At 32.4% G+C, this 20,208-nt stretch overlaps 1 protein-coding gene across 1 annotated transcript; it reads left to right on the top strand.

The window, feature by feature from the left end:
- Positions 1 to 223: 223 nt before the first annotated feature.
- Positions 224 to 4,924, top strand: LOC113399283 (zinc carboxypeptidase-like). The gene is made up of 6 exons (XM_026638378.2): positions 224 to 605; positions 1,355 to 1,766; positions 1,985 to 2,096; positions 2,363 to 2,583; positions 3,923 to 4,007; positions 4,644 to 4,924. Exons 1-6 carry the CDS (start codon positions 316 to 318, stop codon positions 4,907 to 4,909), a joined length of 1,386 nt encoding a protein of 461 aa, XP_026494163.2. The 5' UTR covers positions 224 to 315; the 3' UTR covers positions 4,910 to 4,924.
- The last annotated feature ends 15,284 nt before the right edge of the window (positions 4,925 to 20,208 follow it).

The raw sequence follows: 20,208 nt of genomic DNA, 5'->3' as shown, positions 1-20,208 counted from the left end.
ATTTAAATGTTTTCAAAGTTTTGAGAAATTATACTATTGATCTATTTTCTACAAAAGATACTAAAAAACTATGTTGTTCTACAATACATTATAATCAATGACAATAGTAGATATTATAATCATTAGATACTTAGTTTTATCAAAAAAAAATTAAACGCTTTTATGGTACTATATAGATAAATCGATAATCTCTCCATTTAGTACCACTTTGACTAAATATAACATTTATCGATAGATCTTTTCATTTCATAGTTTGGTTTAAATGGAAATATAAGTTTTTTGAGTTATAATTTAGTTTAAATTTAAAAGATCAAAATGAAGATTTTTAATTTAGAATTAGTGATATTTGCCGTATTGATAGTTACAGTCAGTGGAGCTTATAAAAGTTATGAAAACTATAAAGTATACAAAATCGTACCGAGAACAGATGAACAAGTGCAAATTTTGAACGATCTAGGAAAAGAAGAGTACGATTTATGGACTGATGTTATTGTTGTCAACAAAGATGTAAGAATAATGGTACCACCTAGTAAAGATGATCAATTTGTTAAATATACTAAAAGTCTTGGAATGGATCCTGTTGTAAAAATATCTAACGTGCAAGAGTAAGTAATTTTAAAAATAATAGAAAACTATTGTTCAGTAATCTTAAAAGAGGGATATAAAATTATGCTATAAAATTAACAATCTTAATATTGTTGGTACATTACATACTTATAGTTCTTTTTTTATGATTTACTGAGACCGAGCTTTGGCATTAGTAACTTTAAATGTCATGGAGCCAGCAAAATAAGAAATGTCATCACAGACGTTCAATATTTTATGAACAATCAAATTTATCAGAAATCGAATAAAATGGAAGTCAGCCGAAGTATTTTCCTGAACAAGAACTAATTTTACATACTCGTATTCGTTTCTCTGAAATTATAATGGAGTAGGTAACTGTTACCCCGAATAACAATCGGTCGCGTACATCCGGTCTTATTCCTATTCTGCGAAGATATTCCGAAAGACTTCTAAGCTTGTTTCTAATAGACGCAAGAAAAGCAAATGTTTGACATCAATGTTCAGACAAAATTTTTTGCTAGATATTTGCTACTACTCTTTATTCACATGCTTTTTTACTTTTAATTCCTCCTTAAATTAACTTTATTTTTATTCATATTTGTTCACTATTAATATATTTATTGAGTACAAAATTTCTATACTTTTATTAATTGGCACTTAATGGACCAGATTTTATTTTCAGATTATATATTTTCTAAAACCTATAAGTAAGATCAGTTAAGTGTCTGTAATTAGTTTAAACTGGCTTTAACATTACTAAGAAAATTAATATAATTTTTTTTTCTAGATTAATTCACGCTCAAATGCAGTCTGCCAAGACAGCTCGAAGCAGCAGTCTTGGCTCTTTTAATTGGAATGAATATCACAATTTAGAAAGAATCCACGCTTGGCTTGATGAATTACAAACAATGTATCCAGATACCGTTAAAACCGTATCTATTGGGAGATCTAATGAAGGCCGTGAAATTAAAGGCGTGATTATTGACCTTAAACCTGGTAATAGGGGAAATAATCCTTTAACAGGAATGATTGAAGGTGGCATTCACTCTAGAGAATGGATATCACCAGCAACTGTCACTTGGATTATTAAAGAATTTCTAACCAGCGATGATCCTGACACTAAATTTATGGCGGAAACTTTTGTATGGCATATATTTCCTGTTATTAATCCTGATGGCTACGTGTATTCCTTTTTAAATGTAAGTTTATTAAAATTATAAGTAAATAGTAGCACCTGTACTGGAACGGTTTGGAGGACTAAGTTCCTCTTGGTCCTCCAAATGAGGAGGACACATAACGAACAGTGGACACCTTTGCAGGCTTACTTTAGGGATCTGCCTATCTATTTAGAAGGTAGGTAGATTTTTCTTGTAGTATATATGTTATCAACTTAATTAAATATATCAATCATTTTCAGGATCGTATGTGGAGAAAAAATCGTAATCTTTTATACGGCACTAGTTGTACCGGAAATGACGATCTAAGTAATGGTATAGATCTTAACAGAAATTTCGACTATTTGTGGATGAGTAAGTTTAAAATTTTAATTATACAATAAATCGCCTTTCTGTATAATAAAAATACCACAATCATATCGCAAAGAGCATTAAATATTAAGTATCGTAAGAATTTTTCATATCATTTATTACTTTGTAAAATATAGTATCGTGACTTTTATGGTAATTAAGCCATCTACGTAAACTACAAATGTATGTATTTTTATATGAATATTAACTAAAACAAAACTGAAAAACTATTTAATTTTAATTAATTTTCACTTTGTCGTTTTCTACAGCCGTTGGTGCCTCTTCTGACCCATGCACGCAGACCTACGCTGGTCCTTCTCCGGCATCTGAACCTGAAACCCAGGCCATATCGAACTACTTGTTAAGTTTGAAGAGAACTGGAAATGTTTTATATTATTTCGCTTTTCACTCATATTCTCAGATGACCCTCATACCATATAGCCACTTGTCTGGTATCGACGTGCTTCAAGTCACAAACTACGCGGATTTGGTAAGATTTAAACATAAATGTACATATTTCTAAACTATTACACTTATGAACAACTAGCTGATACCGCGATATCGCCCGCGAGGAATTTACTTTGTGATGAAAACCAAGAATTTGCATACAACCCCTCATCTACAATTTTATCTTCTTGAAGTGTAAAAAAGGAGCCTAAGTCCATCCTTGAGGCTTAAGGTTGCTTCGTTTCAAATGTCATCAACATTGGTGCAGTGATTTAGCCATGAAAGCGTAACACACGGATATGCTTCTTTAAATAGAGTTTGAAAATACTTTATTTGAAATTAAATAATAAAAAAAAAGGACACACTTTATCAAAATAATAAAATGTATACATGTGTCGACAATAAGGAAGGTCATCGTTTCGATATCAAATATTAAAAAAAAATTGAAATAATAAAAAAGGTATACTTTCAAGTGCTTTAACATAAGTTCAATTAATTGATAACTACTAAATAAGAGATGTACACAATAACTAGAGATGTATACCCTAACTACGACCGAGATCGATATAATTAAAATATTTGTGGCAACCGGAGACCAAACACTCGACCAAAAGCGCAACGGTTTATTTAAGGAACATCTTTACGAACCATTTTGTTTATCATTGATAGAAATATTAATATATTTTTTTAATTCAATTATTGTGAGGATTTTTTTTGTTACATTTATTATAATAACTTTGACGTCATTAACCTAGATCATAATCGAATTAAACGAGTGAATCAGCTAATTTATCATAGTTTTGTTGATTAATTTTGTTCTTACCCATAACTCAATAACAAACCATGACTCAGTATGAATACTTTGATTTTGTTCTTATTTACTTTTTGATCAAAGTTTCGTAACGTTAACGATGCTGGCCTAAATTATGGTCCGAATTATTAACAAAAAGTTTATTGGCAAAAGTATGAATACGATTATTATATTATGTAATAATTATTATATAATATATTGTTATGTATTTATTTTTATATATATAACTGATTTTCATTGTATATAATTAAAACAAAATTAAGTTTCCAAATACAAATAAAACAGATGATCATAACGTTAATAACACTTTCAACAATAAACCAACGTATTTTTAAAAAAACTTTAAAACAAGCTAACTTTGTTGAAACAAAATAATTAAAAATATATAAAAACCGCTCACTTTGATTCGAAGCTCAAAGAGAAATACTTGCAAAGGATATCAAAGTAACCGCGAACATCACTGTTGAGATTTACCGGTTAGATAATCACGATTCTTTTAAAGTCGGCCTTATTTACCACAGTTCAGGGTGAATTGACTTGAAACGACCAATAAATTTTTCCCTGTTAACAGTACGAGATAGCAATTCGTGGAGCGGAGAAACTGACTCAAAAACACGGGACTAACTACCAGGTTGGAACTTCAGCTGATATTTTATGTGAGCCATTTCGTTTGATAATTTATTTATAATATAAATTTTAAATGAGAATACTCTATACTTAATAAAAACTAAATAATATTTAATTAGTGGATAAATTCACACATTTTTCAGTTGAACATGTGAATCTTAATTATTTTATCTTGTACTTGACGGTGAAGGAAAGCAAGAGGGGATAGCATTAATGTGGCCACCAACCCGTACTGGAGCAGCGTGGTGGAAAAGGCTACAAACTTTCTCCTCGATATTAGATCAGACATTTGCTCAGCAATGAGACATTTATTTTATGCGCAATGGCGTAGTTACCACGGAAATTTCCAAACAATAGTTACAGAAAAATTAATACAACTAAAACTAGCTTTCGACCGTGACATTGAACACTTACCATCAAAAGGCCGATCTCTCCGTGTGCGTTTTGGGACGCGGAAAATAAGTGATAACTTAAACTAATCGCTGCCGTATGCCTAAGAGAAAGGGAAGCCAGACAGACTGACACCGTAACGCGTTACGTAAAGAGGCCGTATAAGAAGATATCACTTCAAAAAATAAACATTCAAACGTTAACATTAGATTAGTAGGATGGTAAGCTACATACTACTAATCTAATATGTAATTAATTTTTTTCATATTTTTCAGATTCCGTATCAGGGTCCAGCTTTGACTGGGTGAAGGGAGTTGGAGACATTCCAATTGTATATCTATTTGAACTTCGTGATATCGGCGAGTACGGTTTCTTATTACCGCCAGAACAAATTATACCAAACAATGAGGAAATCATGGCGTGCCTTCTCGAGATGGACAGAACCACAAGAGAACTGAGATACTATTCTGGCGGTCCTTCGCTCTACGCTTCATTGATTTCAATAATAATAAGTGCAGCCTTTGTAATTATTGTTAAATAAATCTTTGTCTTAACTGACTTTTGCATTGAGCTATCAATATATCAATTTACTTATGCCATTGGCAGAGATTTTTCTTTGTGTTCTGACTTTAGGGTACGTATTTATCACATTTACAGACATATCTTGATATAGAAAATGTTTGATTTAAGCGCTTATATATACTAGTGGATGTAAGAAATATCAACCAATAATTTACGAAACTAATTGCAATATATTCGTTGGTCTGCAACTGAAATAATGATGCATTCTTAATAACTTGATTCTTATAGTCAGATGATGATAAACCACGAACAAAGAGAACTTCGGTACAAGAATAGCTCTTTCTGTGGTATAGGGCTAATCACTACCTAAACTAAATCTGGGCTACTGATAATTCCCTTTTTTTGATAAGATTGGCGGTCGGACAAATGGACCACTCGATGGTAAGCCACTATCAAATAAATAAATATTGGACAACATCACATACATTACTCTGATCCCAATGTAAGTAGCTAAAGCACTTGTGCTATGGAAAATCAGAAGTAACGACGGTACCACAAACACCCGGACCCAAGACAACATAGAAAACTAATGAACTTTTTCTACATCGACTCGGCCGAGAATCGAACCCGGGAATGGCATACCCGTGAAAACCGGTGTTCACACTACTCGACCACGGAGTTCGTCGAAACCAACTAATATTTACAAACATTATCAAAAATATTAATCATTCCTCACATAGAATGATGAATCCAATCGAATCCTAGATGGATTTCGGAGGATTCGATTCGAGAATATCAGGATTGACATATTAATAAGCAAGACATTAGGCCAAAGATACAATAGTTTAGCATGTGAGAGCACAACCGATTAAGCCGATATCAATTTACGTCAACGATAAATGATTATTATAGAAGATCTTAAATAACACTAATTTACTAATACAAAATTTCCTATTTCAAGTCTTAATGAAAGTTATTTTAATAACGATTTTCGTTTACTTACATTTAAATACATCACCGAACCTAAAAATAATAAATCAGGGGACGACAGCAAGTATTTCCGAGAAAAGGATGCTTTCGTAATTAACGAAAGTGATTTAGAACTAAAAACCGTCTAACAGCTCTCACGGGAATTCGAAATTCGTTGGAGAATTTCAAAATCGAGTATTTTTAGCAACTATTTTGGTTTGATCGTTAATAATGTTAAAGATATACGTATGCATATTTAATTATAACTTTATCGATGCATATTATAAGCCACCGGTCGTGTCTGTCTAGATGTAATTCTTAGGCTTAGATATATCAGTTAAGAATAAGCTGTAAAATTACTTAATGATATGACTTAACGCGCTCGAGGTGCACTACGCTAAGTGGAAACCACTGAGCCATAGCCAAGCAATAGGAAAAGAAACATGAATGGCCATCTCTTGGTGGTAGGGCTTTGTGCAAGCTCGTCTGGGTAGGTACCACCCAGTCATCACTGACTGACTGAGTACTGACTCAGTAATGTTGTGTTTCGGTTTGAGTGAGTCATCAAGTGTAACTACAGACACAAGGGACATAACAACGTAGTTCTCAAGGTTGATGGCGCATTGGCGATGTAAGGAATGGTTAATTTCTCTTAAAGCGCCATTTTCTATGAACGATGGTGACCACTTACCATCAGGTGGACCATTTGCTCCTCTAACCTATATCATAAAATAAAAATAGAATAATATAAAATAAACTATGTTATTTGGGTCTACAAACTTTAACTAAATTCATATATCATAAAATCACAGTTCATCCGATGTCTCTTAGCATCTCTAGCGTGAAAACTAGTAAGTCGACTTATGACACTTTTAATTTCATCTTGCGACTTGTACGAAAATAACAGCCCCATTACGTCCCGGCTGATATGAGTGTAATAAATAACGGTACCCCTGACAAGGTGACGCGTGACTGAAATCAGACGTCAGAGAGCGGTCACAAATCATAGTGCACACCTATTTGGTTTCGTCAGAACAGGGATTGGATGGGAGTCGTGTTACTCTTATTTATTTTATTTTTATTTCATTATTTTATATAATTTTCAATTATATTAGTTATAATAAGGCTTACAAGCACATTTGAATCGTCATTTTAAACGCAAAGCTACCACGGCACTAAGCTCGGCTTCAATTTCTGCCAGTTCAATCTATTGACAGTCACGTAAAAGAATTTCATTCTAATGGTAATTTTTTTTTTTATTTTAAGATTACAATAATAAGCACACGAAGGAGTAGAGGCCGATGACAGAGAGGAAGTATAACAATCGAGTTAACACTCAGCAGAAGATTCTCATTAAAAATAAAAAGTTACTTAATAGACATCTCCATGGTTTTCACTGTGTAAATCTTTTTCAATTTATATGATAATACTCCGTAATGATCCTCCTTTTATTGTTTTCTTTCGTAATCTTGCGTAAAATTAACCAGATATTGAACTTAGCCTGATGGGTTAAGTCAATAGAATGTTGAACTTGTATTCTAATGTTCTAAGTTTAACTTGATTGTCTTGAGTTGTCGGTCTAATTGTAATTTATTGATAAAAAATTTGTATTGCAATAAGAAAAATGTGTATGATAAGTCGCTGAAAATAGATACCGACATTTTGCTCATTATTTTTAACGTAAGAATTACTCCCTTACGTTTAATATAATAATAAGAAAAATCAGATCGGCGGCAATCGTTTCGTTATGATTTTCTTCACCATATGAATAAGGATTAACAGCCTGTAAATGTCCCACTACTGGGCTAAGCCCTTTGCTCCCTTTTAGGGAATGGTTTTGGAGCTTATTCCACCGGACTGTTCCAATACAAATTGAAATTAGACAAATGAGGGTATCATCACGATGTTTTCTTTCAACGCTGGGCATGAGATGAATAATAAACACAAATTTAGCACTAAAAAATAATGGTGGTGATCTTTGAAGCTGCAATCATCAGTTCAGATGCACGCGTTCTGACCACAGTGCCATCTCGGCTCTCGGATATGAATTATAAACGAATTAAAATTCAGTGTTGCTTGTCACGTGTCAGGTCAGATTCACGTTGTTTAACCGCTGGACCAAAAAGACCACTCTGATATTATACTATCATTAGTTGGATCATTTGTTTTCTAGAGTAAAATAAATATAACCGACCCTGGATGTCTCTATATCAAAATTTTTATTATAAACTATGGGTACCAATTCAAAACACATTTTACATCGAACCTAAATCAAAGGACAAGAAACTTTTAAAATTTCACGGTTAGTAGAGAACTCTTTCTGTACATTAAAATCATCTTCATAGCCATCCATCATCAGAAAGTCGTTAATGATCCCAAACTAAATATTTTCTTTAAACCAATTCACCGTATCGCCAATTTATTATGAGCCGTCATTATAAGTATTTATTACGGAACTGTAGATCTTCGGTATACTGGAAAACCAGTATAAAATGGTCTGTTCCATGATTTATTTATTGAAGACGATTAGGTCTTTTACATTGGTTATTGGCGTCTATTTTAAGTCTCAGTTTAAGTTAAAAACTATTATAAAAGTCATAAATTAGTGGCAAAGTCGTTTATTGAAGCTTTAAAATTTTATACACAAACAGTTCGGGCTATTTTCGTTCAAACGTATGCTTATTTGTATTAATCAGTGTCAAAGATGAAAACAGAGTTTTGTAACTCTTTAACACTCCTCAATATAAATCAAAATACATAACATACAATTTAACATGGGGGGCTTTGTGCGTGTTTGTGTAGGTACCACCCAATCAACATATATTCTGCCGCAAAACTGTCATAACCTAAACATAATTGGTGTGGTTGGTTTAAAATGAGCAAAAAATCGAAATCAAAATATACTTCATTCAAGCACTTTTGAATTGTAATTTTACAAAACTCGATTAAACGAAAAGCTGCCGCCGGTGCAAAATATAGTTTCTACCGAGAAGAGCTGACAGGAAACTCAGTAGTTGCTCTTTTCTAATATTTAAAATACAATAAAGTTTATATTATACTGTCTGAAAATTTACAAGTAGCCAGTAACATAACATAACATATTATTTGACAAAGTTGGTGCTTGGTGCAAATTTCTTACGCAAACATCAGTTGAGTTTACCTTCAAATGGCCTATTTGCTCGTCTGCCTATTAACTTTAGATAAAAAAGTAGTTTTCTGTATTGTTATAAAAAACAAAAGCGTATGATACACTCCTGCGCCATTCGTGAATATTATATTGCACTGTGTATCCTTATCAATTATTCAATATCCAAGTTCTTCGAAACAGTTGATATTTCGTTTCACCTAAAAGTTTTTTTTTTGTCGTCTATTCGAAGATGTTGGTTTAAATATATACTTTAAAAATCATAATTTAGACAATATATATTTAGGAGATGGGAGAGCAGAGTTTTTGGTGCATATATATGCGTATGTACATATAATTATATATCTTGATTTCATATTGACTGAATTTTAATTTCATAGACCGATTAGAAAAATTGAAGCCTCTATTCTTTTAGTTTATTGCAGGATCAAGATACGACCAATTAACACCGAAAACATTTTTCTAAGCTTTTGCTTTGTTTATTTAAAAAAAAAAACTTGAAAACGCCTTCATTATGTATTACTTAAAGGTGTTTATCGAACATAATTTATCACACACCGACAGCGCGTTGAGTGAGCGATCCCCTTTATTTTGATGTGCCCTCATACGTCACTCCCGCCCGTTCACATTTCAAACTGTCAACATGACAGTTACGGTTGTAATATAGTGAAGGGCGAAGAGCGGATTGTAATCTCTGAAACTTCATCATCAAAAGCGTTTATAAGCATCATTTTTATTTCATTGAATCTATTATATTTAAAATTGGAATTCGTTTAAACAATATAAATAATTAATTCACTATGTAATACTATTTTTTAGTTATATTTTACTTTTTAGAGTTATCAAAATTTTAATTAGTGTACAACAATAAATTAATTATAATTAAAACAAGTCTAATTGACAACTTCAATAATAATCAAATCAAATTAAAATTAAAATAAAATAAAAAAATTTGGAAATAAAAATTTTCAAAAATCGCTTTATTTTGTCGACAGTAAACGACACCTAATTTTTTCCCCAAAACTGACAGAGATTAAATTTTTTTTTTGTCAAATTCCTCAATCGCTCCGGGACCACTAAACGTTCGTAATAATTACGTGAAACTTTGTGACTTCCCGTGTTCAAAGGATTTTTTTTGTTCGAGAAATTTTAACTTAATTACCTAGATAGGTAGCTCGTTATATTAGCGACTTTGTTAGTGGTTTTCGTATCCGCTGTTTGTAGACATCGATGATACCATAATTTACATCTTGTCGTCAAACATATTTGAAATATATATGTGAATTTACATTTAAGGAAATATACGTATTTTACAGTCAAACAGCGATATTAGTATTGTTGTGATCCAATTAGAAGGGTGAGTGAGCCAGTCTAACAGAAACAATGGACATAACATCATAGTTCTCAAGGAGACGCGTTGGCGAAGTAATAAATGCTTAATATTTTTTTACAGTGCCAATGTCTGTTTGCCAGTCTGTCATAGCTAAATATAAATTAAATAAAAATACTGATAATAATCATGGAATATATTATGTAACCTCATTAAATATGTATAAAATGTCTAAATATCTGTTTAGTAGTTCAAGCGTTTATGTAATGTTGGCAATTTTATTGATTTATTAAGTTTTTATTTGTTAAGCGACAAAGTTTTTGTTATGAAATTCATATTCTAAATTAACTAATAGTTTTAATCGATTAATTTTTTAATCTGTAAACTTGAAACTTTGCTCACTTAAATTTATGTAGAGATAGAATTAAATTCAATGATTTAATAAATAATTAATACATTTTCAATTAACATAACTAATCCGTGGCACCGCAAACCACGTTCAGATTTCGGCTGATTCGGACAATTTGCAAACAAATAACTAATCGGCAACTATTCGAAACTTCTACTGCGGTGACAATTAAATTGGAAACTTGTAGTATCTTTGCTAGGTTTAGGAATAGTTCGAAAACCACTTGCTCTATTAATTTCGAACTGTCTTGGGTATCAAATGGTTCGAACCTTTGAAAATTGTTTCCAAATTCTTGATTAGCTTTTTATAAAACAACAATTGATGCACTTATGTGATATTTGTCATTAACCCATTAAAACTCTAGCCAACATTAGCTCTGGTAGAGCATATAGAGTCTACAATCTTTACATAGTATAAAACAAAGTCGCTTTCTCTGTCCCTATGTCCCTTTGTACGCTTAAATCTTTAAAACTACGCAACGGATTTTGATGCGGTTTTTTTTAATAGATAGAGTGATTCGAGAGGAAGGTTTTTGTATGTAATACATAGACAATATAGTTAAGTAACACTGATAATTTTAAAAGTTTCTAATGTGATGTCGTAAATTTATAAATTTTTTTGCGCTTACATTGTAAACGCTGGCTGAACCCTACTAGATAGATCAAAATAATGTACTACAGAATTGTACACCTCAAAAATGTCTATAAAAAAGTCCGCGATGGTATATGTCTATCTCTTAAAGATAACAGACAATAAGTATCTTAAATACATTGTGAATTTAATATAGATCATTGTGGCTACAGAATGTAATTTAAATGAATATTTTCGAAGATAATACATATTTAAAACGCAGGAACATAGCGGTTTGTATTGTCTAACGACCGAAAAACTGTGAACGTTGTATGATATTCTGTAATATATTTAGTGGCAGCATTGCACCCGTGCGAAGCCGGAGCGGTTCACTAGTATCGAATAATTAAATTTTCATTCACTATATTGAGTCAAAATATTTCAGTATAAAAATCCAATGGAATAGAGAAGAGTCGATAGTATCCGAATATAAATCGGAACTTGTAAACAGCTGTGGTACATTATCGCTAGCAGTAGTCCTCACCTATTCCGAAGCCGGAAGACCATCCTCGTAACACTAGCCGTCAAAGAAACATAACCAACAAACGTACAGATAATTGATGAGGAAGCGACGTCCCGTTTCGTCAGCTGTCGCCCGATGATGACATTCGAGATGACGTTTGGAAGACCATTAGACGGTACGACACGATATCGATACGACGTCAAGATTGTTATATAAGATGTGAAGTTGCAATATGTCTATTTAAACTGAGGAATTCGATAATTTAGAACAAAATAACATTTCAAATAGCTACAATAGAAATCATAATTACATAGAACGGTTAAGGAATGCTAGCAGTATATGCCCTTTTATTGGCTTTTGTCTTGTAACCGAATAGGAAAGGGATTGCAGTATTACTAAAGTTTCAATTAAAAAATGCACAAACATATTTAAAGTAAAATTATGTATTCGATGTTTAAGTATGATGTACATATGTATATTTATCAAAATATATGTTTATTTGATATCATAACTTTTTAATTTACATATAAATAATACTATTTTTAGAAGATATTTTTATTGAAACTTTGACTTGCCTAACTAACTGTCATGGTGTTCAATTCAATTTTTATATTTGAATTTAGTTTGGCTCAGTGGCTAATGAAGTGTATTTCAACCGAACATTGTGAGTTGAAATAAGCCTAAGCACCACTACGTTTTAGTATGCTTCATTTGTGTTTATAGTTCATCCCAAACTTGTCAGTGAAAAAAGGAATCTCTTCAACATAAAGCCTGTCTCAAACAATGAGACATTTACCGTTTTTTAACTGACTCATATCGTATCGTATAAAAACATCGTGATAAAATATGACATTTGGTATGTCTTTTTGAACGTTGATTCAAAAAGCTTTTAAGTCTATATTAATATTATATAAATAAACCACAAATAGCTCGTACATTTTTATCGTTTTTTTTAATTTGAAACGGAAACAAAATTCGTTATAGACAATCATTTAGAATTCACTGGTAACCACATCGTTGACATTTATAATTAGCGTCGGTTACTGAATGTTTTAATAGTTAACGATTTTATAGCATTCAGCGTTCCATTAGAATATATAACAAGATGTGTTTTATTATATCTTTGAACTAGCTGTGCCTGCAACTTCGTGAGCGTTTAAATCTTATAAAATTGGCATGGAGTGGTGGCATGCGCGAGGGCTGCGCGCAGTACTGGACAGTATTTTAACTTTAAATATAATTCTAAAATAAAAGTAGCTTAAGTTAACTCCTCATTACATCAGAACAAACAGATAGACAGACAAAAATTAAAAAAAATATATTTCGGTATATGTACCGTGTATACATACATATGGATTTAGTAAAACGCGGTTATTTTACTGTTACAAACAGACACTCCAATTGTATCATATATGTAGATTAAGTGTTTTAATAAATTAATAATAATACGTTAAAATATATATATTGAATGTTTATTGTAATGTAAAAATTATGGTAATGCACTCGTGCGTCGTAGCTTTTTTGTAGTTTTGTAGTTTGAATAATAATAGGCTGGACGGCAAACCTTCTGGTAAGCGGTCACTAATACCCAAGGCATCGCTTGGCATTGGCGACGGTGATTCGCGTTATAGTTTATATTTCTTACAGTTCCAATATCTGTGGGTGGTGACCACTGGTGGTGGTGGTGGTGACAATTTGCCAGATCTAGATACCTGTGTGAAAATTAGATATTCAAAAATTTTCATTACACTTAACTGAAATTCGAACATGGAATCTCCAGCTTTATGAGCTAACCGCTGGCCCAAGAAAGTTATCCGAACCGTCAAAACAGTAACCCATACCGCTCCTTTGTATTTGATCTAGCTTTACACCAAACGTCATCAAAATCGGTTCAGTACATCGGCCTTGAAAGCGTAAAAGAGTTACTTTCGTATTTACAATATCAGTATAGTTGACCAAATTTTTTTAAATTAATGTCATTTTATTATGGAACTATATTATGTAATATCTTTTGAAATACTGTTACTAATACATAATGTTCATCGCTGATTAAGATCAATCACGACTGTGATATAATTAAGACGTCCTTTTAAGAAGATAACATTTTTTTTTCATCAGAAGATAAATATTATAACATTACAACATTAAGCCCTGATATTAAATCTGGTTTCATTATTTCTGTACTACATCTCGATCAACTTGAACTAGTGCTAGAAGTGACGAGAACAAAAGGCGAAGAGTTCAAAGCCGAATCTGTATTTTATACTCGGACAGATTGCGTTGATAAATTCATCAACGCAATAATTATTAAGATTTAAAAATCCTGCTTAATAATTTAATGCACATATTAAACGCGGTGGATAATTGACTTATAAACTTCGGTCACGCTAAGAGCTTGGCAGTAATTGACAAAAAGATTATTCGCGAAGTCGATTATGAAAACGTCATCAATTACGATTCAGTAATGAAAATGAATTGCCCGAACAATGACGTATATTTTTAAATACCCTGATTGTCCCACAACAATCGGACAACGCGACTCCATTAGCGAGTCATGTCAAGTCACTCGGCTATTGACAGATGATGCCATTTCTACCGGGAATCGAATCCAACACCGATGGGGGAACGTGCCTAACGATCCGTATGATTTATTACTGTCATTACTCGGTGACAATTTCAAAAAGAGAAATATGCCAATTATTGTTAACTGAAAGTGAATCTTATGAATGTTGTGATAAAGTTTAAAATTCAATGTATACAATAACGATACATAATATTTTGTTATTTACTTATGAAAAGAAAGGATATTATACGTTGTCCATAATTGCGTTTTTGAATAATTTCCCCTTCCCAATGAACTTTTCTTCGCGGATTGCTTTTATTGAGGCCAGTAATTATCCTAGCTTATAACTTTAGCTCTTATTAATAATATTATAATATAAAGGCCTTATATGTTTCCGGTTTAAGGCTATTATAATTTCGTAGGACAATTGTGATTTATTAGGTTAGGCAGTTAAAAGACCGCATTCTCGAATACACACATACATGAACGTAAAACACACATGCATACAAAATCTGTTTTAAAAAACAGAATCAATATTTTGTCCGATAATAATCCTTAAAAAAAAATAAAAATTAAGAAAACAGCCTGTAAATTACTATCTGATTAAGGCCACCTCCACTTTCGAGGAGAAGCTTTGGAGTAGGTATATTCAACCATGCACAAATTTAGCACATTTATTTGGTGGCGCATTGGTGCCGATATCTACGGACGACGGAGACCATTTACCATCAGGTAGCCCATTTGCCGTCCGCATACGTATTTAAATTTAGAAAAAAAATCATGAAAGTTCAAGGGTTTCCCTGGCTTGAACACGCAATCATAGGATAATATTTTCTCGTCCTAACCACTGGGCCATAACTGCTTTTGAATGCTCTCGAATTAAAATCTTCAGCAAAACAGAGCGACCAAATAAACAGAAAAGAAACGACATTTATGAGTTAATTAAATCAGCAATAAAAAGAAACCATATAAAAACTACTTTCGAATTCAGCGCAATCTTCACACAGACAGCGATATTATAAGCAAAATGATGAACTGAAGTCACAAACAGAACATGAAACAGTCGAAACTTGTACAAAAGAACTGCTACCGAACTCTTGGAAGCACTCTTCATACATAGCGAAAAGTTTTCCTGAATAAGTTCCAGAAATGTTAAGACAGCATAGACAATGAATAAATAAAGCATGCTCGAATAAGGAAGTTAGCACAAGAATTTGATTTTAATACTTAGTCCAATTTTAAATTCTGATAATAATTTCTATTTGTAAACGTATAGGTTGCAAATAGAAATTATAGGTAGACGAATATTACGTATGATCAAATTTTTAGACCCTGGATATTGATCGTCGACGCTTCGTTTTTGCGTATTGCGTGCGTTAATGTTTCTGGTGAGTGTTCGTACGTCTGCGTGTTTGTGTGCGCACGTACAAAAGCGTGCGCGAGCATGAGAGTGCGTTGCGTTTTATTCATTTGTTTTTTTTTTATAATCAGTCCTAAGATTTTTTTCAAGATTAAACAACAAACAAAAATTTTACACAAAATTAAACAGTTAATTATCAAATGGAAATTATGTCGTACCCTAATACGTTAAGTATAAATTCAAATTAATTTATTTTAATAAAGTCGCTATCATGGTTATATTGTGATATCAAAAATCGTATATCATATACATAGATATGATGTCGCATCAAGATTAGTCGGCAGTTTTTTACATTTTTTGGGCGTATAGGCTTCGGTCACCCAAGTATCGGAGGTTGTAGAAATATGTTAACACACGTACATTTTAAAAACAATTTAATTCTTTATAAATTCAGCATTCCTTTGACACAAAATAATGTCATTATTGAAAAGTCATTTGGAGCACGTCTTGCTACCACCGAGTCTGCGGAACATACTGCCCGAACTTTCACGCGAGAACGTACGACAAAGGCTTTGTCCAGGCTTACGGAAAGTAACGGCAACTCCTGCGTTTCCGCATTTATAACTAGTTTTAGTAATGTCAAATTAGTACTACTACTAATTTAATGGAAATAAAACTTCATAATAACATCGACAGTAAATTTAAAGGATATGAAAATAAATCGCAACAAAAAATAAATATGATTATAGATCACTTTAGTGCTTTAAAAAAATGATACGTGTGCGTCTCGGCAAGCCCGATAGAAGTCTCTGTCCGAAATATGTCTGTGAGTTAGAGTGAGAAAGAAGGGCCTGCCTACCGCTGCCATATGCGTAAGAGAAAGGGAAGCCAGACAGACTGGTGCCGTAACACGTTACGTAACGAAGCGGTTTATCCTTCCATGAGAAGTTATCACTTCAAAATCATCAGACATCTAATTTCCGATACAGAAATGACTAATAGTTTATAATACATTTCAAATGGTTCGATTATTCATATTTGCTTAAAAACTTTAAGTCTTATTTTGTGGAAATAAAATGCATTTTAGTTATTTTGAATTTTCTAAGTTGTAGGTATTATGTCGTAAATGGACGATCGTCACTAATAATGACATTATAAATATTTAATAAATATTAAGGCTCGATAAATGTTGAATTTAGTGAAATAATTGACATCGAACACGTTCTCTGAATAGCGCCAACGTTATGTTCACTGGAAAGGTATAATAAAGGCGCCTAAGAAAACCGTTTCACCTTAGCGCTCTCCACTTTACGACCACGAACTGGGCCGATGCGCGATTTCACAAATTTCTAGAGTGAGTGTGCCTCCTGTAACGGCCAAAAACTAAAAGGACCCATGTGTATTTATAGAATCAGAACATAAACAGCACAATTAAATGTATACTAATATTGTAAATGCGAAAGTAACTCTGTCTATCTTTTATCTTTATATCTTTCACGGTCAAACCACTGAGCCCCAAAGAAAACTCTTTTGTATTTAAAACCTGATGATCAACCCTTAAATGCGAGCATTAAAAAGACAGCAATTTTCATCAATGTACTGTAATTTTTATACTTATAATTAAGGTTCTTTTTTCTATGATAAAGTTACAATACAAATTTACATTGTTGATAAAATAATTGTATTATTATATGCAATATTACGATGACATAGTGGTATCATTTATTTATTTAGGAAGCCAACGTGATATACAAAGTTTCTAATTCTACATAAATATCCAGTCTTAAAAAATATTACCATGTACAATCATGATGTAACACAAAAAACAAACAAAAAGTAAAGAAACGGACAAAAAATACTACTGTGCTTATTAAAGAACAAATGAATTACAAAAACAAAAATAAAAAAATAAAAAAACTAATTAAAATTATAAAGTAAAATTATAAATTAAAATCATCAAAGTAATATATTAATTTCTTGTAAATTCATATCGTAGGAATATAGAAAAAAAAATATTTTATTATCCTCGTTATCAAAATTAAATTAAAAGAGCTTAATTGCAGGTATATGTACATAAATAAAACACGATTATATTATGATATCAGTCTTTAACTAGTTTGTGATGACAGCAATGACTACGGTATTATTTTAAACAAGCGGTTCCCGCGACTTCGTGCGCGTTTGAATTGAACAAAATAGTTATTGTAACCTAAGTTACTTCTTATTACACCAGCTATCTGCCAGTGAAAGTCCCGTCAAAATCGGTTCAGCCGTTCCAGAGATTAGCCGGAACAAACAGACAGACAGACAGACAAAAATTGTAAAAAATGTTATTTAGGTATATGTACCGTGTACACATACATATGCAATTAGTAAAACGCGGTTATTTTAATATTACAAACAGACACTCCAATTTTATTATATGTATAGACGAGACTTATTTTAAATCGAGACTAATAAAATATATCAGATTAATATGATAAGAATATTGTAATGTCACCTCAGCTTTTATCATTTTGATCGAAAGAATAATTTACTAAAAGGCATCAAGAACCTATGTGCTACTCAAGTACATAGGACCTTAATACCTTTAAAATCGAGTATGATTGGTTACTATTTGGCTAGTGTTTAGAATTAGGTAGGTATAGGTATGTTAAATTAAATCGTAGTTTAAATAAAATATATTTTTTTAGCATTAACAGCCTGTAAATTTCACACTGCTGGGCCTCCTCTGCTTTTTTTTTTGAGGAGAAGGTTCGGAGCATATTCCACAGCGCTGCTCCAATGCGGGTTGGTGGATACACAAGTGGCAGAATTTCGTTGAAATTAGACACATGCAGGTATTCTCACGATGTTTTCTTTAACCACCGAGCACGAGATGAATTATAAACACAAATTAAGCGCATGAAAATTCAGTGGTATTTGCCTGGATTTAAAAAAATACTGTTTACAAAAGTAAGAGACAGATATTAAAAAACAGAGTTCACTATATTGTAAGCCGCGTAGAAGATCTTCGTTCGAAAAGTATATTTATAGGTTCATGGTTATAAAATGATGTAGGAATTTTCAGAATATCTTCAATGACGAGCCTACCTTTTGTATAAAACGACACCACACAAAGCCCTTGCAACGACACGACAAAGTTTGTTTTAAATAATAATAATATTAATAATTAATAATCGCGAAGATAATTAATTATGAAACAAAAAGATACTCGAGGTTATATCTTAGATGCCTGTTTATTGTTGACAGAGTTCCTAAAGTTTCTTTAAAGTAGCAATTAATTTCATTCCGGGACGCTACATAAATTACGCAAAGTCGAAAAGACAAGACAGAATTATTGAGGGTACACTTTGTTTAAAGACAGTTATTAATTTATCATCACTTAAGTTTACAACGAACTCGTGACTGTTATTTTTACAAGATTCTATTTAGCTTGTAATGTCACGAGCATCTATTTGATTTGCAATTTTTTTAGTTAAATGCTGTAAATTAGATGGAACACCTACCTCTTATGTTATGGAGTTAGATATTGGTGCAGTTACGAAACGTATGCATTTTTATGGTAAACGTGATTCTACTCAGGGTTGACTCACAATGCGTGATTGAGATCACCTCCGCTGAATTGCTTTGCGCAAGAAGACCGGGGAGGAGTTGTCGCGCTTATGCGCTCCTTCTCCTCCTGCCGTAAGCGTCACGGGCTAGGCGGGGCTCAGTACGCCTGGTTCTCCCTAGGTATTGGAGGGATACTGCATAGGGGGGCCGAGCGTCATGTGATGGCCCATGAAGAGCTCCAAATTAAAGAACTCCTTAACCATCTTTCATTTATGACTAATCACCTAAATATGGGGTTGATTATTTAAACATTATACTGTCATCTTTCAAATCTCAAATCAATGGCGATAAAAAGAAAAAATCCCTGTTAGTGAACACCCACTAAACATTATATATAAGTCCTTATGTCTTATACACTTCGTTTGGTGGTAAGACTGTATTCAAGACCGTCTGATTAGGTACATAGAATCTAGTCATCACAATATTACCAATCTACTGCCAAGCAGCACTATTTAGAATCTGTGTCCTGGTTTGAAGAGTCAGTTAACTAGTACAACTACAGGGACAAGGGACATGACAACTTAATTCCCAAGGTTGATAGCATATTGGCGATGTAAGGAATGGTTCTAATTCTAAGTTATAAAATGTGTATTTATATTTGGTTCGTGTGACTCCCTGGTGAACCTAAATAAATAAAGTAAAATCACTTAAAACAAAAATCTATTTAATTATCATACAAACACATTAGTCCATTTACGAGTTTTACTCAATACGGTTGAACGTGAAAACCGATTTGCTGATATAAAAAGTAAACTCCATACCGCCGAGGTTAATAACTGAAATGAACGGACGGCGAAAATACGAAACGCGTTTTTTAATTACACAATTGTTTAC

The sequence above is a fragment of the Vanessa tameamea genome, chromosome 19 (genome assembly GCF_037043105.1).
Source record: "Vanessa tameamea isolate UH-Manoa-2023 chromosome 19, ilVanTame1 primary haplotype, whole genome shotgun sequence".
Taxonomy (NCBI): Eukaryota; Metazoa; Arthropoda; class Insecta; order Lepidoptera; family Nymphalidae; genus Vanessa; species Vanessa tameamea.
The sequence above is the reverse complement of the archived record's forward strand: the minus strand, read 5'-3'. Positions and strand labels throughout refer to the sequence as shown.

Bases quoted from the DNA above. Each gene is read 5' to 3' on its own strand.
- LOC113399283 (XM_026638378.2), top strand. From the start codon at position 316: ATGAAGATTTTTAATTTAGAATTAGTGATATTTGCCGTATTGATAGTT. The intron at 2,097-2,362 runs GTAAGTTTAAAA...CGTTTTCTACAG, and splicing joins TTTCGACTATTTGTGGATGA to CCGTTGGTGCCTCTTCTGAC. The intron at 4,008-4,643 runs GTGAGCCATTTC...CATATTTTTCAG, and splicing joins AACTTCAGCTGATATTTTAT to ATTCCGTATCAGGGTCCAGC.